At 45.1% G+C, this 20,770-nt stretch overlaps 4 protein-coding genes across 12 annotated transcripts in view; 2 read left to right on the forward strand and 2 right to left on the reverse strand.

The window, feature by feature from the left end:
* Nucleotides 1–47: 47 nt before the first annotated feature.
* hdhd2 (haloacid dehalogenase-like hydrolase domain containing 2) lies at nucleotides 48–6,126 on the forward strand. Of its 5 annotated transcripts, none has more exons than XM_049019051.1 (7): nucleotides 48–1,013; nucleotides 3,552–3,660; nucleotides 3,761–3,969; nucleotides 4,556–4,640; nucleotides 4,948–5,164; nucleotides 5,377–5,440; nucleotides 5,567–6,126. In XM_049019051.1, the coding sequence occupies exons 2-7, from the start codon at nucleotides 3,560–3,562 to the stop codon at nucleotides 5,668–5,670; spliced, it is 780 nt and encodes a 259-aa protein (XP_048875008.1). In that variant the 5' UTR covers nucleotides 48–1,013; nucleotides 3,552–3,559; the 3' UTR covers nucleotides 5,671–6,126. The 5 variants fall into 5 exon arrangements, with proteins under 5 accessions (XP_048875008.1, XP_048875009.1, XP_048875010.1 ...); XM_049019052.1 differs by lacking the exon at nucleotides 48–1,013 and adding an exon at nucleotides 2,289–2,469 and having other exon boundaries at nucleotides 4,948–5,178; XM_049019049.1 differs by lacking the exon at nucleotides 48–1,013 and adding an exon at nucleotides 2,298–2,469.
* On the reverse strand, nucleotides 3,882–12,135 carry katnal2 (katanin p60 subunit A-like 2). The gene is made up of 17 exons (XM_049019043.1): nucleotides 11,923–12,135; nucleotides 11,458–11,528; nucleotides 11,205–11,371; nucleotides 11,085–11,121; nucleotides 10,675–10,792; nucleotides 9,973–10,071; nucleotides 9,811–9,888; nucleotides 9,535–9,612; nucleotides 8,672–8,770; nucleotides 8,135–8,198; nucleotides 7,747–7,865; nucleotides 7,466–7,557; nucleotides 7,192–7,302; nucleotides 6,937–7,099; nucleotides 6,729–6,831; nucleotides 6,347–6,449; nucleotides 3,882–4,005 (listed from the first exon to the last, which is right to left on the reverse strand). The coding sequence occupies exons 1-17, from the start codon at nucleotides 11,971–11,973 to the stop codon at nucleotides 3,966–3,968; spliced, it is 1,593 nt and encodes a 530-aa protein (XP_048875000.1). The 5' UTR covers nucleotides 11,974–12,135; the 3' UTR covers nucleotides 3,882–3,965.
* Nucleotides 12,136–15,072: 2,937 nt separating this feature from the next.
* sigmar1 (sigma non-opioid intracellular receptor 1) lies at nucleotides 15,073–17,147 on the reverse strand. The gene is made up of 4 exons (XM_049019054.1): nucleotides 16,853–17,147; nucleotides 15,800–16,000; nucleotides 15,548–15,640; nucleotides 15,073–15,403 (listed from the first exon to the last, which is right to left on the reverse strand). Exons 1-4 carry the CDS (start codon nucleotides 16,995–16,997, stop codon nucleotides 15,174–15,176), a joined length of 669 nt encoding a protein of 222 aa, XP_048875011.1. The 5' UTR covers nucleotides 16,998–17,147; the 3' UTR covers nucleotides 15,073–15,173.
* Nucleotides 17,148–17,226: 79 nt separating this feature from the next.
* galt (galactose-1-phosphate uridylyltransferase) overlaps nucleotides 17,227–20,770 on the forward strand; it is a 69,923-nt gene continuing 66,379 nt past the window's right edge. For 2 of the 5 annotated variants that reach the window (XM_049019046.1, XM_049019048.1), the window contains exons 1-3: nucleotides 17,227–17,259; nucleotides 17,629–17,884; nucleotides 18,896–19,065. In XM_049019046.1, coding sequence (XP_048875003.1) covers nucleotides 17,848–17,884; nucleotides 18,896–19,065 — 207 coding nt within the window. In that variant the 5' untranslated portion in view covers nucleotides 17,227–17,259; nucleotides 17,629–17,847. Of the gene's footprint in view, nucleotides 17,343–17,628; nucleotides 17,885–18,895; nucleotides 19,066–20,770 lie in introns of all 5 variants that reach the window. The other 3 variants (XM_049019044.1, XM_049019045.1, XM_049019047.1) reach the window with 2 other exon arrangements.

Consider the following 20,770-nt stretch of genomic DNA (forward strand, 5'->3'; position numbering starts at 1 on the left):
CTGCTACCGGCTTCTGCTTGCCTTCCGATGGTTGGTGCTGCAGTCTAATCCCACTGGATTCGACACAGATTTCCGCCATGGGTGTCTCATTTAATGACATGCCAAAAGGTTGTTGGAGGGGTGAACTCATCAATGCCCTCTAGACCAGATTTAACACATGACGCATTGGCTCGCGCTGTCATCATCCTTTTCTTTTTAATGTAAATAAACCCTGATCTCCTTCAAAGAGGATGTTAATTAAAAGCAGAACGCAAATGAGGCCAGGTGTCTAGTGTATGGCCACGGTGGAGGTTGTGAACGACCCCCATTTTTGATGGTACTGTACCGTTTGCTCAGTCTTCTCCTGAGCTAGCAAGGTCGTGAGGCTGACTTGTAATATAAAGACTGCTGAGGGCGACTGTCTCCCCAGCATCCCTTTGGGTTTCCTGACTCTCTGTGCCCGTTACTGCATTCATGTCTTAAGCCTCTTAGACACTGCAGTGAAGATCAGGCTTTCATGTGTCATTAAAAGCACAGCCATTCGGCCCAAGACTCATGGCTGTTTTATTTTGGCGGGACTCCCCCATTTTGACATGTAGTACTTTCTCTGTCAGAAAACTGCCCCCCCCCCCCCCCAGTTGGCGAATGCAAACGGAGCTGTTAAATAGGCCACTGAAAGCGTGTCAGACATGTGGACTGCAGCGAGTTTTACAGTGGGGGTGGGATAGCGTTTAACTCCAAGCAAAATGTGTTGTTAACCCCCCATTGCAGTTGTTTTGGTCAATAAGTATAACAGGCATGTTGGCTGACCCTCTCTGTGACTTAAATTCCATAGTGAGGCCCTAGCTTCAAGTGTAGTGTATCCGGTCTCAAAAAGACTTGTTCTATAATTCACATGCTCTGGTTTTTCTGACAGAATAAGTTCATTAGCCCTAAGCAGAGAAGTGCAGCTGTCAGATATCACATGACTCTGCTCTCCTTCAGCCCTTTCTAATCAACCCTGGAGGCCATTTGGACTTTGGAGCACATTCACAGTGAGTTGGAAACCAGCAATAACACAGCTTACCAGACAATGGCGTGTGGGCAAATGTCTCAGTTGGAGAATACAGGAACCAGTCTTCTGTTTGCACTTAAGATTCATGCCTCCTGACCTTTTCAGCTCAATGTGGATGATCAACATACAGAAAAGATTATCTGAAATTGATTTAACATGTCTGTTTAGATTACCGGAGAACCCTTTTTCAATAAAACAATCTAAATTATACAGAACTGATTTTGTTGAACTATAACATTTATCGAAGTGACCAAAGCTATACATCATCTTTACAATTAAGTGTGTGACTTAGCAGGATGGTGTGACTTGGATTCCTGTAATGATGGATTACAGGTGACAGGGATGGCTGAGTATCAACATGTGAGGCTATACCTTTTGCAACAACATCACTTTCCATTAGTATTTATACAGATATATTTGCCTTACGGTAGATGATGATATTGAGACTTTGTGAAGGATTTTCTGCTACTTATATTAAATGGAAAACATGATTGTGCTGAACTCCTGTAAACGCCACTAGCTAGCCATCCTAATATTGCTCCTGTTTCGACCTAACTGAAATATAGTCCCATTTATGCAGTTACTGATATCCTCCTGCCATTGGAATGGCAAAGACTTTTGTAATTATGACTGTAATACAGAAAAACCAAAATACAATATTCAAAATGCTCGAGTAAGTAGTAATTGTTTTCCTGTCGTTTAGATTGTTTCATAAGCATGGCTCTCTAATGTGACACATCTGTTCCTCGTTAATGGCATACGTTTTTAAACAACCAGTCTGATCCCATGCTTGCAGTCTTAAACGATTATTAAAGTTACCAAGATGTTTATGACCCCCCATAATGTGCATCCACGGCAGCAGTATTTGAACACCATACGTACAACTTACAAGCTTCTGGGAAAAATGAGTGAAAGTTACACATAAAACGTTTTACCTAACGAACACCTGGCGAAGGCTCGCGGGAGCTGATTTTGCTAGGTTTAAAATAGTATTAAGATTAATGACATATTATATTCTACAAGTGTTCATGAAAAATATACTAAACGATCTTGTTGAAAAATATTTCAAATTCAAGGAAAGCTATAACTAATTAATATAAATGATTTAAGAAAGGCATCCGCATCAACTGTCATAGAGTAGACGCTTATTCGAATCCGGCCGATTCCAGATCAGCAATTCATGTTTTGCTTGATACTAGTACTGAGAGCTTATGGTATAAGACTCCGATTCGAGATCAGTGCGGACTGCGATCCGGTTATTGCGCCTGAACATTTTTACATACTCAGTAAAAACATTTATCCAAAATATTTCATATTGAGTAAATTACAAAACTGCTTTTATTAAAGTGATTAATTTCATACAAAATTTCTTGCTAAAAATATTCAGGCGGAGCCTTGGCCACCTCTGTACTCTGTCAATACAAACATTTTCCCAGGTAATGATACCGCTTTTCGCATTAACGTTGTACAACACATGAAAATAGATGTCGTTGTATTTATGCAGTTTGAATGATGTGACGATGGCATTAAATTATATGTGTTATATTTAAGCGCAAATTTAGCAGCTAGCGACAGAGTTAGCCTGTGTTGACGTTTCTCCGCTTATGCTATCTCATGTACCTGTCATTTCCACATATTTAGACGCTCATATTAAGGCTGCTGGTTTGTGAGGTTCTCTGTATCAGTGTTGCATGCTAAATATCATTCTCAAAAACCCGAAAAAAAGCTCAGACTGAGGACGTTTAAAGAATGTTACTTTCTCTCCGGCGTATTTATTTTATGCTAAAGTTAGGGGTTACGATCGCGTTTACAGGAAGTGAGATTTGGACAAGAATTACCCGCTTTAAGCGTATCCGTTTACGACTGCGTTGGTGTCGCTTTTGAATACATATTGGTAATATATATATATACCCAAGTGATACAACCTAAAATGACGACTTTGGTCCCCGGCACTTGACCTCTCATTGTGTTTAATCCGAAGATTTTATACACATTTGTACTCAGCGACTCCGCTGATATAATACCACTCTTTGCTATAATACCACTTACATTTGACCACAGAAGGGATGAAATTTCATAAACTGACTTATTGCAAAGGTGGCATCCTATGACCACATTTGAATTAACCGAGCTCTTCAGAGCGACTCATTCTTACACAAATGTTTGTAAACCTGACTGCATGGCTAGGTGCTTGATTTTATACAACCGTGACAATGGGTCTGAATGAAAACCTGAATTCCCAATGCTTTGTGATTTACATGAAAGTCCATATTTCTTTGAAAAGACATTTAAGGTGGGAATAATATACTGCACTACTTTCATATATTTTAATGATAAATTTGGTGTAGAATCCCATTACATTAGGCCTGAGGAGCATGTATGGATATCAGTGATATTAATTTTTAAAGTTAGAAACCTACAATGATGATCTTTGCATCATAATCAGTATTGTGCCCCCTGCTGCTTAGATGTGTGTATGATGTAGACGTTTGCTAAAGGTTATGACTTTATATTCCAGGTGATGCCATGGCGGCAAGACAGAGGCTGAAGGCGGTGCTCATCGACCTTAGCGGAACGCTACACATTGAAGACTCGGCCGTGCCAGGGGCCCAGGAAGCCTTGTCTAGGTGGGCCAGGCCGGGCCCCTAGCATGGACGCTAGGCAGAACTTTGTGGTCCCGTTGCCATTTTGGCTTTTCACTCACACCTCCCCGCGTCTCCCCGTCAGGTTGCGGCGCGCCCCGGTGGCCGTGTGCTTCGTGACTAACACCACGAAGGAGTGTAAGCGGACTCTGCTGGAGCGGCTGTGCCGGCTGGACTTCGACATCCAGGAGCGAGAGATCTTCACCTCGCTGAGTGCTGCCCGTGGTCTGGTGGAACGTCGCGCTTTGAGACCCCTACTGCTGCTGGAGGACAGCGCCTTGGAGGACTTCTCAGGTGAGCATGCCTCTGTCCCCCTGCTGCTGTACTGGTCTGTCAAGTGGGGGGTGGCAGGTTGGGAATAAATAAATCCAGCAGAATAGCCCCCCTTAACACTGACGTTATGACTCAGATTAATGTGTGCCTCGCCTTCCAAATGAAGATAACGTTTATTTAAAAAGGTCAGCCTGGTCCCTGCTGAATACTTATTATCGAGTAGCTGAAGGACAGTTGGAATTGCAGACGAGCTGCTGAAAGCAGTAGCTCCTCAACCCCCCCCTGGGAACTACCTGTTTGTTCATATGTGTCTTTCTGTCTAGCTGTAGCCGTGATCTGTGCCGTCAGATGCGTTACCGTTCAGATCAGCGCAACCACTGCAAAACCACACTGTTCGTTCTGTGTTGGCGTGGCATGCCACTTTAACCCTTTTAATGCACCCTAGCAGTTTTCAGTAAACCTAAACCAAATTAATTGAAATGGAAGCAGACTACGATGAAGGGTTATATTTGTGATTAGATGGCAGCCAGGAAGCTTGTGTGTGATGGGATTGCTGGCCTGCAGAGGAGCACCAGGAGTGAACTCGAGCCTTTTTCCTGTGCTGCAGGCATCGAGACCTCCGACCCCAATGCCGTGGTGATCGGGTTAGCCCCCGAGCATTTCAACTATCACACGCTTAACGAGGCTTTCAGGTAATGTGCTTTTTTACACTGGTGTGGGGGCGCTGCCCCTGCCACACACCCGACGTGCTTGGCGCTGCAAGAGATCTGTTTTGGAGTTCAGTTTCAGGCCATCGGTACTGAGCAGTTTTAAGATGCAGGATTTTCTGGATTGACCTCCAAATCTAGACAGTAGGCACCACCACCATAGTCTGATAGCCATGTTAGAATGAATCTGGCAGTATGCTGTTGGCCTGCAGTGTTAGTCACTTCCTGTGTGTGTTTCCCGTTTACATTAGCCCCGATCCTCAGCACTGACTTCTGCATCCTTCCCTGTAAGGCTGCTTCTGGAGGGGGCTCCCCTCATAGCTATCCATAAGGCGCGGTACTACAAGAAAAAGGACGGCCTGGCCTTGGGTCCTGGGCCCTTCGTGACGGGACTGGAGTACGCCACGGATACCCAGGCCACAGTGGTGGGCAAGCCTGAGAAGACCTTCTTCCTGGAGGCGCTGCGGGACCTGGGCTGTCAGCCTGAGGAGGCCATCATGATCGGCGATGTGCGTGAAAGCAGGTGGCCGCTAACGGTGGAGCTGAGCATCATCCGTGAGGGTGGATCAGTGGCCCTGTTTTTAATTAATTGAGTGGCTAAATGTGAAGTGCATCTACAGACTTCCACGTGGACGATAGATGTGGCTCAAATCCTTGCGTTTTTCACCTCAATCCACAGGTATCGCTACTAATGGACATGCTGCATCTGTATCTTTAACAGGATGCCAGAGATGATGTGGGTGGAGCTCAGAACTCTGGAATGCTGGGAATTTTAGTCAAAACTGGTAAGAAAGGTTCTAAACTCCTGGCAGTCTTCCAGCAGTCTGCTATTTGGGTAACGAGCCGAGATGCACCCACTCTGCGGAGGCCCCCTTGCCGGAGCTGACGGAATGCATGCGTTTGTCCTCCAGGGAAGTACCGGGCCGGGGACGAGGCGAAGATCAGCCCGCAGCCCCACCTGACGTGTGAAAACTTCCCTCAGGCCGTCGACCACATCCTGCAGCACCTGCTTTGACAAAGGGCGCCCGGTGAAGGGGCTGTAAGAGCCCTGTCTGCTACACGAACCACGACTGTACAGCAGCCAGGAAGCCTACAGCCAGTGTCAATACCATGAAACACCTCAAACTCACCATGACAAGACTCCTGGGCTCTGGGGGGCAGGAGGAACCTATAAAGTGACTGAATGGACCTGTGGTTGACTCATGGCGCCCTGTGAATCTAACAGCTACAATGTAGTACGACATGTTTCATGAAAACTGCTTAATCGTAACCACTAGATGTGTTTTTTTTTCTAGAGTTTGCTGAAAACCTTCTTCAAGACAGGTAGGACAGTAAAGTAACAGATTTCAGTTGACTCTCAAATCAGAGTTTGGTCAGGCGTCAATGCTACTGTGCATGATAGTGAAACTGACACAACGCAACAACGACATACCCCTGTTACATGTGTCAGTAAAAGTCTGATTGCAACAGATTCAGAGTGAAGTGTGATTATATTAAAGCTGATCCAGGTAACTGAATGCAACACACAGTGAGAAGGGTTACAGACAGCTAGTTAGATAATGAACCTGAAGTGGAGGTCTGTCATGCAGACAGCGGTCCCAGAACGTGTAGCTGTCTCTGGTAACAGCAGATCACGTTCCAGAACAGACCCGCCTCAGACCGACTCGTACTCCTGCTCCCACGCCACGTACTTTTCCGTCAGGTTCCTGGCTGACGGCTTGGTGTGGGCGATCACCTCCAGGAAGTCATCTGTGGTCACCGTGTCCAGCAGGATGATGGGCGTCTTGGCGTTACCTGAGAGGTCACATGGTTTATCCTCTTTGGGTGCACTTCCCCTTAGTAGACCGCAGGGTGTGTTGGGCAGCTGTTGGCTGTTTAGTGAAACTGCAGATATGACGGGATCTGAGTGGTGATACTAGATTTACGACACCCTGGGCCTGAGCACCAAGCCTTAGGTCAGATATGAAAGCAGGTGAGGACCTTAACAGTGGCAGGTGTGAGCCTGTGTGAGTGTGAGGTGTCAACAGACTGCATAAACGGCGGGATGTAGAGATGGGCCGGCTTGTGTCTCACCGTTCTCCTGACTCTCCAGGACATCAAACACCTTGCGGACCGGTCTCATCGCGGCCTCTTTGCACACCAGCTTGATGTCTGAGCCTGAGTAGCCCTCTGTCTCCTTCAACAGTGAGGTGGGGAAGAGTTGGCGATGTCAGTAAGAGGACAGGAGGCAAAATGATCTCACATTCCCCTCTCCGTCGATGTTCGCCGCCTTTCCCAATACCTGTCCTAGCATGCGGTAGTCCAGCTCTGTGTGCAGATCCACCCCCCCTGAGCTGCTCAGTGGGGGCAGCCAGTGGGCGATCATGGCCTGGCGAGCGGGGGCCGAGGGCAGCCCCACCAAGATGCGTTTGTCCAGCCGTCTTAGCATGGCATGATCCAGCTCCCTATGGGGGGAGCAGGGCAAGGACGTGCTCATTCTCTACTACGGGGTCAGGCCCCCCTCCATGTGTCTCCTCCCTGTCCACTCCCAACTTACCAGGGTAGGTTGGATGCAGCCAGTACGAATACTAGGTCATCAGAGCGAGCCAGCCCGTCCATCTGCACCAACAGCTCGGTCTTCATCCTGCGGCTGCCCTCGTGTTCGGCCCTGGGGATGTGGAGGGTCAGGATGGGTGAGCAACCCCTCCCCACCCTAACCTGATGTGTGCTCCATGCACAGCGGGAAAATCAGCAGGTGATGATCCTGCCTTCTACAGGGTTTAGCATCCACAGGGTTCTACTGAGTGGCCTGTACGGAAAGGGGTTCTCACCCTGGGCCGGAGCCTCTCTGGCCCATCACAGACTCCAACTCGTCCAGGAAGATAGTGGAAGGAGCATGGAACCGGGCCAGCTCAAACAGAACCTAATCAGAACAGACATCTTATCACCTAGTTCTTGAGTTAAGAGCCACATATGTTATAGCGGTAGAGGTGGAGCTTTTTAGGGGGAAGCTGCTAGGTGAATGATTCCAAAGGCATGTTAATATACAGGAAATGTTAGGAAATGTAGACTGACTGAGGGCTCGGTGTTTGTGTGCTCTGTTGGGACCGACCCGAACAAGCTTCTCTGAGTCTCCCCTCCACTTGCTGACAATGCTGGAAGCAGAAATGTTGAAGAAGGTGGTGTGGCACTCAGTAGCCACAGCTTTGGCTAGCATGGTCTTCCCTGTGCCTGAGAATGAAGAGGAACATTGCATTTAGCAGCTTTTTTGATTATTTGATGATGTGCAATTTGGTCTTTTGTAAAGGTTTGCAGCTAAAGGAGATTATACCATGGGCCAGAAGACGATGTGATGGAAAATGGTGGGAATTTTACATTTAACTTTGCCTTTGCTATTTCAGAGACACTTAAGTTCTCCTCATGCTAGCACTAGCATAGCAACAGGAAGAACATCTGCGAGAAAGGCTTCGAGGGAGGACGGGTGAGTGCAGAGGACTGACCAGGAGGTCCGTATAGTAGCAGGCCCTTCCAGGGAGACAGGATACCAGTAAACAGCTGGGGATACTGGGAGGAAAAAAAAATAAATCACACCTACCATTACAGTATGTTGGCATCAGCAGATAGAAGCAACCTCACTGTTAAGCTTTCAGTCTTGATTTCCCTCAGTATCCCAGACTCACACCTAGAGTCACATTATTGCCAAAATCTAAACAAATAATTTTCTCCACCATGTCCCAAAGGCAGTGGCGAGAGTCAGCAATAGCAGGCTTGTATTGCTGGTAAAAAAAAAAAAAAGCTGAAATGAATCCTCCGTTTCCTGCGTCAGCATCCAAAATCCGATTTATCGTCATCAACGTACGAGCAAAAGATGAAAGGAGGTGTGTCTGGGCCAGATTGGGTGGTATTCAAGTATAGATTTAACGTCACCTTAAGAAATAGCTGGAATGTCATTTTCTGTACCCTTTACCACTGGCGTAGTCAAAATCGAAGCTGGGTGAGATGTTTTGAGAAATACCACAGTCTCCGTGGTGCCTCACCTTAATGGGGTAGACGACAGCCTCTTTGACTAATCGCTTGGCCGCTTCCAGGCCGATAATGTCATCCCACTTCACGTTTGGGTTGTGTAAATAGATATCCTTTGGGGGAAGACGGGGTAGAGATTAGGTTTAATTAATGACATTCACACACAGGCAACAAGGCAGAGTATTTCCCTCTAGTGGTACACATGAAAAGTGCATTGCATCAAAGCCAAATCCTAGTATCCTCTTACATGTAGACTTAGTGCTTACAGAAAGTCTTAGGAAGCTTGTTCAATTCAGTAACTATTGCAAATGTATTGGTTTCATAACAAAAATCATTCCTTAATTCAATTCATTTGGTTACAAAAAATACGTATCATGTTACTAATAAACTGAAACCCAAATTATAGTTCTAAAAGAGCTGTTCCGAGTTAAAAAGTCTCATTGGGTGATTTTTATTTAGTATCACTTGATTTTTTTTTTTGTACAAAAGTGAATCGAGGCTCAGAGCTTCAGCAAAGCAGGCATCCGCTTATCTGAATGTAGTGATCGTCCGGCTGTGTAGGTGTTTTCAGACCATAAGCCACATTTTCTGCATAGACCAAACTAGTCCATCTCCTGCCATTACTCACAGTGGTTCTTGTGCACAATTCAACTTTAATTCTATCAGTGGATTTTGTGCTGTATAATGGGTATGGATTTGCCCTACTGAGATTGTTGGTTTCAGTACTATTGGTTGCATTAAGCCTACAAAACCTGAACCTGAAGAGTGCGGAAGGGATACAAAATGAGAGAGTCGGGTCGAAGCATAAAGAGACGTCCCCTATGGTTCGCATTGTTGGTTCACTCCTGTTGGTTCGCTCAGGTGGTTCTTCCCTCACCTTGCTGATTACTGTGGCCAGCTCCCTGCTCTCACTGTTCATGCTACTGAAGGCACTCATTGGCTTCAGCAGGCGCTCCTGGGACAGTGGAAAAGATGCAGAGATCATGGCATCAGATGTAAACCTGGGCTACTCATCCCCCGTATAGAAAATGCCTGTTGCCTTAACAGTCGTGCTGCCTGCTGACCCTGCTTGCCTGTTACCCCTCAGGCCTGAATGCAAGCATGGCTATAAAACGTCGGCTTATGCAGTGTCATATGCTAAGGGAGACTGTACCGAGGGGTCGGGGCCACAGGTCAGGTTGCCGCTGGGCCCTCTAATGGCGTCTAGGCAGCGATAGTCCATCGGATGGCTCTGCAGGACGAGGGAGGGATGTACAAAGAGGTGTGAGGCAGGAACACGGGGATGAAACGAGACGCCCTCCAGAAGCAGTTTTACCCGCTTCGCTTGTGCTCCTTCCAGGGTTCCATTTCGGAAGGCTGGTGCCACGCTCAGCCCAAAATCAGTCGTCTCTGGTGGGGGAGACCATCCATTTTCCTGCGGGACACGAAGTGGTTACGGGCTTGGTTATAGACCTGCCCAAAACAGGAGGGAGACTGATTGCTCCGTGTCAACAGGCTGACATGATAAATGTACCCATTATTTATTGCCGATATTTGTTTGTTTGTTCCTTCATGCCAGTCTGCTGCTTTCATCCTTCCATCCATCCATTTTCTGAAACTGCTTGTCCTATTCAGGGTCACAGGGGGGCTGGAGCCTATCCCAGAGGCTATGGGCGCAAGGCAGGGAACAACCCAGGATGGAGCGCCAACCCATCGCAGGGCAACTTCCATCATTGACTATTTTTTACAGTGTGTGTCAATATTATCAATATTGTCAATATTGCCCTGCACTTACGCTGTCTATCTACCTTTATGTACTTTATGAATATATGTAGCACCACGGCCCAGGGGAATGTTATTTCGTATATGTATTGTACTGAATATGGTTGGTGTGACAAAGTTTCATTTAATTTGACATAACTGGATGAGGAATAAGGGTTGACCGCAGTGCTGAGGTAAGTGTCATGACAGCTAGGAAAGGGCTTTGTTTCGGTAGCTGTGCCCCGGTTCACAATACAGGAAACTGCTGCGGACTCACGCTGGCAGATTTGCCTCCATCCCTCACCGCCACCTTGGAGTCTGTCTTCTTAATCCTGGAGGGGGTACCATGCAGCGAGTTTAGCCTGGGCAGGATCTGGGATGCTGAACCCGGGGTTCTGTACAGAGAAAACAGCAGCAGCAGGTAGGAAGAGGCTCTGTATTTACTTATGTTAGGGGTGTATGTGCTTACATTGTCTCCTGGTTGTGCACAACCTGGTGGTACCATCCCACCACAGTGCATTCATTCCCAGGATGCAGCACTTGGTCAGTCACTCAGTTTTGTGTCATTTTCCCCATTTCTGTTAATGTTAAAGGTCAAAATCTATAGTCCAACAGCCGTCCCTGTCCTGGGATTCCCAGCCTGTAATTCGCAGGTACCATAGCTAGTAACTTACCAATGAGGCTTACCTTTTTGTACCATGACTTTGAGCCTGTCTGCCCTCACCTATTTTTGGGTAGGAAAACGACAATGATCAGGTGGCCACTGCCCAGTAAACAAAAAGTATGACAGTAAGAGCAGTGACTTACATGTTTCTGGTACCTTCTTTGTCAGCTTGGGATACTTATGGAACTTGATAAAATAATAACTTTCGTACTCCATCAGGATAGTGTCCAGGTCCACATTATCGCACACCTCAAACCGGCGCAGACACATACTGCTCTCCTGCTGCAAAGCACTGGCAGCTTCCACATACCTGAGCACATGTGCACACTCAGCTTCCTGTGCCCTCAACCAAAGCACCACACGTTATAGTGCTGTTAAAAGTGTAATGGTGCTTACCCTTCATCCATCAGGTGGTGGAAGATTAGAATCAGCAAATTTCGCCTTCTGGTTTCAGTTCTTATCTCATCCTGAAAAGATCGGTGAAATCAGATGTAAATTTGTTCACGTTTTTATTGAATTTTTAATTAATTCCAAACTTCTCATTGGGCGGGCATGTTCCATCTCTTTCCACTGTGTGGCGCCGGCCGTCTTTCAGAAGCGCCGCGGTATATTAATTGAACGCCTCGGTGTCATGTGACCGCGATCTCCATGGCAACCGTAAACTTGTTTCACTGCGCGTGTAGCTAACAGGATAACCCGCAAACAAGCAACAAATTTCTCCTAATAAACCAGTATTGCAACGATTTGCTTTCGATTAATTGAAATGATATCCCTGTTTTACGTTGTGTTGTCTGTGAAATAAGGGGACAGTGCTAAATTTACTCCCCGATAACTCCACTTACACCAGCTATGCGTACTTACTGCCTCTCTGGCTTGATTCGCTGTTTTGATGGCTTGGTAAGATAGTTCCATCGTCGGTCACGTAGAAGCCACACATTAATATTTTGTTTTATAGCAGTTTTAAGTCAGTCATCCGGCTGTCTACCCATACCAATATAAGCTGCACGTATAACGTCCAGCGTGTTGGTCCGTGAAAATCTCGTGACCTGTGATCTGATTGGCCGCAGCACTTTCTCTCGTACCTTTTATTGGGGGATTGCGGGTCGAAAAGATTAAGTTGTGCTGCCCCCTAACTGCATGGGCGGTTACTTCTATCAGGCATGTGACTGTAATTTTATTGTTGTTGTTGCTCTTATTCTTTTATTATTATTATTATTATTAATAATAATAATAATAATAATAATAATAATGGAATTATTAAAAGGAAGTTAACACTGTTACCTGTGAGGTGTTCCACGAAACAGAATCTCTCAGTTAGATGGGTTAACTTAAGCTAGAAGTCATGAGTCCAGTAAGAGTTTAGGTAATGAGCATTCCTATTGGACAATCATGACTTCCACCTTAGGTTAACCCAGCTAAGTGAGAAATCCTGGGGCCTGTTTCAGGAAGCAGGATTTCTTGCTTAAGTTATCAGATTTAAGGTAGTCTGGGCTAAATCTTCCTTCTTTTTTTGGACTTGCAGGGAATTGTTCATATTCAATTGACCAAAATTTGGCCAAAGGACAGAATAACCTCACTGGTTGCAGAGTATAAGAATTGCCAGCTGCACTATTTAACTTTGGCCTGAAATCCGAGCATTGCCAAAGTCAGCTGCCCAGGACCACAACTGATCAAAAGTAAGCATTATTAAACTGGATGGCAGCATAAGAAAACAACAACTGATTCAGGGGATGGATTGGCAACAAAAACCAGCCTGGGAATTTGCTGCTTACGTGGGGGGTGGGGTCCCCATTATCCATATCCATCCAGCAATTATTCATTAGGCATCACCTGTGGTTGACCTTGAAACACTCTGGGAGTGACCGATGAGTTGGGCACACGTGGTAAACAAGCTATATAATGCCGGGGTTGCAGAAGAAAGACTGGCCCTGACAAGGCTGGCCCACCTGGAAAATTCCAGAACTTTATGACGGATAGCCCACACCTAAATTGATTTATATAGCCATTCTGAATGTTTCCGCTCTTGCTAAGGTTTGGTATGGAATGATATTTTTTTCTAGCTTATAATTGTTGTTGCCATGGTGACGTTGAATAGAGGAACTCTGTTTACGAAACAAAATATCACCTTGCTTACTTCCTACAAACCAGGTGGAAATGTAATCATGGAGCTCAGTTACTCATTAGATGTTATTTGCCCCCAAATGATAAACATGCTTTTCTGATGCATGTAGGTCATGGACCTGCATTTGCTTTTGAGAATCGCTTAGCATCACTGGAAGGAACACTGGTCTATGACAACTCAGACAGATCTGTCATCCGTACCTTATGAAGACCTGATTTGCTTTTCTGGTGACTGATTTCATGACAAAAGAAATTGTACTACGAGCTTGTACAGAAATACAAAATCATACTTGTATAAAATATTGGATAACTGTTCTTATGTAAAACGTATGTTTTTTTTGTACAAAAGTGTTGAGATGACATACCAAAACACACCATTTCTCCATTACACAGCACATGAAAAATTGAGAAAATGTGGGTGTGGTCCAGAGAAAAGGGAAGGCCAGCGTATGTCTGCTATACGTTCGAGCCAAAAGGTTGCCCAAGGGGGAGAAACTATGACCAGACACTATTAGTTCCATGTTTCACCACACTTGAAAGACATGAGCAGAACAGATCCACCAGCAGCGGTCATTATTCATGTCTGGTCCTGGTGACACATGTGTTTGTGCAAATATGTCGTTGCTGGCAAACATGGAGTCAAAAGCATGCTCATTAATGGATGCCTCGGGGTGATGAATGTTCCCTTGCCATAAGAGGCTCCAGGAATTCCTCTCCCTGTGAAAGAGCAGACGTTGGAAATGCAGCTGATTTCGGAATACCTTCCAGGCTGATGAAACCAGCCCAAGTTCCAGGGCAGTATCCCACAAAGCAAGGGGGTGTTCCACAAAACAAGATTTCTGTTAGCTGGGTTAGCTTCATCTACAAGTCATGACTATCCAATACGTTTAGGTAAAGTGCATTAGAAGTAATGATGGTCCAATAAAGGTTTAGGTAAGGAGAATTCCTACTGGACAATCATGACTTCTAGCTTAGGTTAGCCCAGATGAGAAATCCTGCTTCATGAAATACCCCAGGATTTCTTCATTAGCCACATAACTTAAAGCAAATGCATGTATTGTCCATTCAGAATGTCACTTACCTCTCCTCCTATTGGACAGTTTCCCCCTTTAGGCTTAAGTTATCCAGCTAAGTTGGAAATTCCGCTTTATAGAATAGCCTTAGGCATGCTGTTTTCACTCTGTATTTAAAAAGTGTAAAAAAAAATGAAGAGCTGTTTCTCCTTCATTACAGTCATAAATGGGGCTTGAAAACACCAGGGGACAGAAAAACAGCCCAAGGGGGCGGTGACTCTGATGTCAGGCCACCCCAAAAAACCTGGGAGTGTCTGAATCACACGACCAAACCCATCAGTCACTTTGCAGGAGCTTTAAGGTTCTGTGGTACATTTCAGTCTGACAGATCTAGTGTTTTGGGATTTGTGGCACAAATACAAGTAAGAAAAGAGACGGAAAAGGGTGGGTCCCGCTATGGGCCTTTGGCCTGGAAACCCAGTGACATACATCAGAGGTGACTGGAGATACTGATTAGTGGATGTAGCATTAGCACTAAAGTCCAATATAACAAAATTTGCTCATATAGGAAACCTCAATTTATGCAGAAGGTGCAAAACAGTTTGAGGAGTACAGACACAGATGTACAGAACCAGGCTATTACACTCTACAAAAACATCAGCACTATACACAACAGAATTTCATTACAGTGTTTGGTCGGAGTTTAACATACCATATACCATAATGAATCAAGCAGCCTGACTAACTTCTGGTTAAGCCTGAATGTGATTAAGTGTACAGATCGACAATCCATATTGAGGCACGATATTTCTGGAGATTGCTTCTACAGACCAGCAAGGAACTGGCCTGTTCTGGGTTCCCAAGAAAAGAAACAAACTGAAAACTAAATCCTTTATTGTCTTTCAGTCAATCATACACGTTTAAAACCATGGATGAATGCTGGACTTGCTATGTGAAGACGAGGTTGAGGAGGAGGTCTCAAAACACCCTAGATTCGGTGAGGAATGTGTTGGCCTCCAGGAGCAACGCCTTCACATAGACACGAACCGTGTAGAAGAAGGTGAGAAAGTCCTGTGTACTGAAGACGGTATCTGCAAGGGCAAAGCCCAGGGTGGAGGGGATGAAGCCTCTACCATACTCCACCATCCAGGTTCCTGCGCTCCACTGCACAGACGTGGCATCTCCGGCTGCATGTAGGATTGTGTCACCTGGAGAAAGAGGTATGCTGTTCTAACCAACTGACCTACAAATCCCATGATTACATAATCAACTTTTTACATATCGCTCATGGATGGACCGTACTATCAGAACTTCTAACTGTGCAATATTGTAGCATTTTGACTTGGCCTCACCAGGATAGTACATTTCACTCTTTGTGGTGCCTTCTTTCCACTGTCGAAATGTCCCAGAGATGACAGTGTCTGATATTTCTGCCCAATAGCGACCTGATGAGTGGAAGAAACAAAAAAATAATCACATTTCCAATGTCAGAAAACCAATGTTATAGGTTAGATAGATGGGAAACAGGAAGAACAGGAATGTAGGATTTAGGTACTACGTTTTCCCATGACAGGTTTTACAAAGCACGTCCCTGTGTTTCTCACCCGAGTGTCCGCTTGTGTCTACTGCGGTCCCAAAAAGCAGGACGTACTCCGTCAGCGAGGCGTGGAGGAGGCACATGGAACCCATCCACCCACCCGCATTCACAAACACCCACTGCAGGTCCTCATCTGGCAGGATGTGTCCTGGGTACTTCCTGCGCAGCTCCACCACCACTTTGGAGAATGCCTGGTCTGGGTCCTGGCCTGTTACAAGCATAAAATGCATAGAGACTCTCACAGACCTAGAACATGTTCTAAGGATATGTGGTCAAAGCACGGATAAAACCAGACACCAACACTATCCAGTAAGATCATTTTTTAAGCAACACATTTTTACAATAAAAACGTTAAGCTTGAATCTATCACAAATACGGATTTCATTAAATATTTCATAAAAATATTACTTTAAATCGAAAATAAATACAAAGTATAATTTATCGACAGCTGTCTGCTAAACAGCTATCTAATTGACATCACATTAGACGTTCAAAAACATCAAGATGGTTTACTGTTTTAAATTATTACGCTTAAAAGCAGGAATGGAGGGAGGAAGGGAGTGCGGTCAGGCCATATTGTCGATAGATGCTGCTTTCATTAGTTGAAGAGAATTCCTTTAGATTAAGGATGTTTCTTTTCTATCGTTAGCGATTAGTGAAGTTGTAATATTAGTGAGAAAGTTCTGCAAACGCTGCGAGATAAACTTATTGACATTTCCAAAGGTGAACTGGATGGTCAGACTTCGCCAACAACCTTGAGCTGAAATGCGACGCCCACAGAAGCGGTGATTAAATAAATCTTTCGATCACTAAACGACCGAGCCAAGCCTGACAGGCAGTCAGCTCATCTGGTGGCTTCCCCTAGGTGTCTACAAACCGGGCAAAACTCGGGCTTTTTACCCTTGTTTGACTATATAAAATTCAATACGTACTGAAATCTGACGCGCCCCTCCCAAAAGCCAAGAACTAGGCAACAGTTATCGAGTATGGGGGGGGGGGCCTGCCGAAGACCGGCGTGCAAAAATTACGAAAATGTGCAGCTTTACATGCCAGTACTTGCCTGCGTACTGTTTGGCCAGTTTAGCGACATCTTCCTTGTTAAACACGTACTGTTTACTTTCCATCCAGTACCGCAAGTACTGGACGACCAGCACCAAGACTCCGAGTGTCAATGCGAGTTTTAAAAAATTTGTGATAAAACACATATTTGAACACAGATTACATATAGTTGTGACTTATAAACAACTCAATATAAATCAAAATGATACAACGCAAAAACCCCAGCAGGACACCCAACCACGTCCAACCGCTTCATTGAGTCTCCGCAGACCAGCCCATGAGACCAAAGGGCGGGTTCTGCCGCTTGAAAATGACGTGTTATGAGGCCAATCGGGAAACCAGGGCCGGGTCGGCCAATGAGATTCCGCAGAATATCTCGCGAGCACTGTCCGTCTCAGGGATGAAAAGGTAACCCAAGATCTTTTTTTGTTGAAAAAGGTCCAGTATATGTTTAAATATAAATAAATAGGCGATTTTTCAGATTACTGCAAGTAAGCACAAACTTTCTAAAATACCTCATGCTATTTAATAACATTTTTTGGATTATATCTTTGTAAATGTAGATACCATTCTACTATACAAATATGAATAGTTTTTTGTTTTACAATATTCTATATTTCGGCTTCAGATCTATGTTCACAATGTGTGCCAAATGTAATATCACCATGTATGCCATATGAAAGTTAAATTGCCATGGTGTAAATATTTGGGCATCGAGCGTAAGTACGTATTCGCGTACACAACTTCTCCCTGTTGCTTTGCGACTCTTCGCTGCAGGGAAGACCGCTGGGCGCAGGTCGACTCACGAGACCGGAGGCTACATTTCACAATGCCTGAGTTCTGCGCCGCGTGCACCCTACAGGTGCGCCGATGACTCCGCGCGTGCCAGATTGAAACTAGCGCCAAGAGGAACATCGACGAATCAGGAGCGAGAAACTGAAGGTCTCGAGACAGCCGGTGCGAGCGTGAGTCCCCATATCCCGTGACTATACAGCGATGAGCAGCGACCGGCAGAGTTTGTTTGATCCCGGAGGTAAATTTCCTCCACGGCATCTCAGCTTTTTGTGTTTTAAGGGTTTGGTGTTTATCAAAACAGTGAACCGGTGTTCTTTCGACCAATGCTACCTATCGAGAGTGCTGTCTAGCCTTTCAGCGCATGTGCAGTTCCACTGATTTGGAATTAGGGTTAGGTTTTAGGGGTAAGGGTTAGGGCAGGGGTCTCCAAATCCGGTCCTGGAGAGCTACTGTCCAGTAGGTTTTCTATCCTACCCGGCCTCTAATGAGTCACACCTGTTCTCATGTAAATACCGGGAACAGGTGTGGCTTATCAGAAGTAGGACAGGAAACCTACTGAATAGTAGCACTCCAGGACCGGACTTGGAGACCCCTGGGTTAGGACTATCGATTGACACTACGGTAGCCTAACTCGATAAAGTAGCTCAACTCGTCAGAACACCGGTCGGTCAGTTAGCCAGTGAAAAATATTATAACGAATGCTTCTTACGTAAATTTGTCTTTCTAAACATATCAAGCCGTTGTATGGTGGTGTGTCTGTGACCCTTCGTTAACAACCCCCTTTGACGCGTTTCGGTGTTGTCTAACGCAAGCTAGTCAGTCGACTTGTAGCACTAACACTAGGCAGCCACAAAATCATGAGAGGCGGATGAGGAAGTAAATGCGTGCGCCCTCAATGTTACGACGGGCTGGCAAATCACAGGAGTGACCGGCTGACTGTCAGAGGAAACATGTAGACGCCTTTCATTTTGTTGTTTTACTGAGACATGGTAAATTAAGGCTTTAAGAAGGATGTAATGAATTGGATATCACCACCTTACTGGCCCATACAGTTTGACCGAGTTTAATAATGTCACCGCATAACGATGGGGAGTTTGTACACGTTTACTAGCCAATCACCCCTGGGGTATTACACCGTGGATAAGTCGCCCAGGAACCTGCAGGTGGGCTAACTTAGGTGCCAGTATCTTTTAAGCTCTTGGCATGTAGCTTTAAGTCTCGGATCGTTTGTTGCTCGGGGTTTGTTCAGAGCATCAGCACTTGCGCTTCAACCCGCTGCGTGGGTCATGGATCTTGGTCTCCGCCCATCGGATGAAGCGGCCCTGGCAGGGGCAGATTGAGAGACCTCCGGAGGAAAACATCCCTCGACATGAGCCCACCAATCCGCTTTGCCCTGGCAGTCGGAGGGCCAATGGAGAGGTGAGACTTTTGTTCACGTGATCTGATAGTCAGATGTGGCAGCCTAACTTTGCTGTGAGGGGCTGTTAAGTACTACTCAACTGAACTGGAGTTTCACCTGATGGTTTGTTTAATAATATTTGAATCTCTACAGTGGGCTATTGGGTTACTAGTACAGCTCCTGGCTGTTAATCTGTGCTGACCGTGAGGTTGAAAGATGGATGATGGATAGATAGTACAGCTCAAAAAAGAATATAGAGAAATGCCTGTGTAGGTTCTCAGTTGTCCAGGACATGATAATCTTAGGGGCTTGAATCGAAGCCAACCGAGCTTCTTTTTCAAGTTCTTGAAAACCTTTCTCATCTCATCTGAAATGCTTCTTCAGTTCTAAAAGTCTGAGCCAGTACGTCATGACAAGACTCAGCTGTACATCTACACCTGAAGGAGAAGGGACACTCCTCTGAGGATACAAATGTGCACATTTTGGACAGAGAAGACAGGTGATTTGAGAGAGGAGTAAAAGACGCCATCTACATCCAATTGGAACCACCATCACTGAACAGAGGAGGAGGCTTGAGACACCATTTATCAGCCACCTATAAAACAGTCTTGAGATCCCTTCCCAGGCAACTTAAAGTGATGGGCAATCACCTTGGCTGAAGTGGAGCCAAAATTTCACACCTTGATCCACACCTTGCCCCAGGTGACCTTAACGACCCGTTGGACAGCAGGGTGTGTCAAGAACCATTTTCAAGGTGACAATCCCACTAGAGGATAAATATTTGTAACTCCCCTTCAGACTTTTAGAACTGAAGAAACCTTTTGGGTGAGAGGTGAAACGTTTTCAAGAAATTAAAAAAAAAAAAAGTCCAGTTGCTTTCGATTCAAGCCTTTAAGAACATAGAGAAATAGCTTAGAAAGGCATGCTTTTCAAAGTATCTTTGTAAGTGTTGGTAAAACTGTTTCTGTGATTCATTTTGCCAGGTATACCTTCAAGTATAATATGATTTTAAAGAATCCAGTAAAGTTTGAATCATATCTTTGCAAAAAACTGAAGGAAGGAAGGAATACAAATGGAAACAGTGGTGTCATGAAATCAGGGGGGTGGAGTGGGAAGGGGATGATATAAGGGGGCGAGATAATTTGAAACCCTGCCAGATGTGTGGCAGCCCTGTCAGGGTTGTTGGGCCACCACACCTATCTGTCACATATTTATATCAATAGTTTGCACAAAAATGCTTTGTCTTGTTTGTGTCACTACAATGCTTTTTTTCTCAAATTAGGATAATGTACTATTTAGATGGCTCCTACAATTACCAATTTTGTTTGTCCTAACAGGGAATACATTTTATATTGTTCAGATTTAATTAGAGAATTGTTTATGCATTTTTTATTTAAATGTTTTGCATTGAAAGTTAATTGGTGTGATGCAAATGTATAGACATCATCTGATTAGTTTGAATTACATTTTGAAAGTCAATTCACACCCTTCCTTGGGGACAGGAGGAACAGATTAAACAAGCAGATATGATTGTGCCCACAAATCACAAATTTTCTGTCAGAGCAGAGCATTTTGATGTGCTGATTATCCCATATCTAGAGTTTTTTTTCCTCTTTTTGTTGCTGTGTTGTTAATTTTACCCTGAGCTGGACAGAGAATGGCTTGACTTGCGTAAATATCAGTGGTTCAACACTGAACAGATGGGTTGGAGTCAGCAAAGTTCGG

Source organism: Brienomyrus brachyistius, chromosome 7, assembly GCF_023856365.1.
Source record: "Brienomyrus brachyistius isolate T26 chromosome 7, BBRACH_0.4, whole genome shotgun sequence".
Lineage (NCBI taxonomy): Eukaryota > Metazoa > Chordata > Actinopteri > Osteoglossiformes > Mormyridae > Brienomyrus > Brienomyrus brachyistius.

Bases quoted from the DNA above. Each gene is read 5' to 3' on its own strand.
- hdhd2 (XM_049019051.1), top strand. From the start codon at position 3,560: ATGGCGGCAAGACAGAGGCTGAAGGCGGTGCTCATCGACCTTAGCGGA. The intron at 3,970-4,555 runs GTGAGCATGCCT...CCTGTGCTGCAG, and splicing joins CGCCTTGGAGGACTTCTCAG to GCATCGAGACCTCCGACCCC. The intron at 4,641-4,947 runs GTAATGTGCTTT...CTTCCCTGTAAG, and splicing joins ACGCTTAACGAGGCTTTCAG to GCTGCTTCTGGAGGGGGCTC.
- katnal2 (XM_049019043.1), bottom strand. From the start codon at position 11,973: ATGGAACTATCTTACCAAGCCATCAAAACAGCGAATCAAGCCAGAGAG. The intron at 8,199-8,671 runs GTGAGGCACCAC...TTTTCCTCCCAG, and splicing joins CTGTCGTCTACCCCATTAAG to TATCCCCAGCTGTTTACTGG. The intron at 7,866-8,134 runs GTCAGTCCTCTG...CTTCATTCTCAG, and splicing joins GCTACTATACGGACCTCCTG to GCACAGGGAAGACCATGCTA.
- sigmar1 (XM_049019054.1), bottom strand. From the start codon at position 16,997: ATGTGTTTTATCACAAATTTTTTAAAACTCGCATTGACACTCGGAGTC. The intron at 16,001-16,852 runs GCAAGTACTGGC...TGCTTGTAACAG, and splicing joins ACTGGCCAAACAGTACGCAG to GCCAGGACCCAGACCAGGCA. The intron at 15,641-15,799 runs GTGAGAAACACA...TCCACTCATCAG, and splicing joins AGACACAAGCGGACACTCGG to GTCGCTATTGGGCAGAAATA.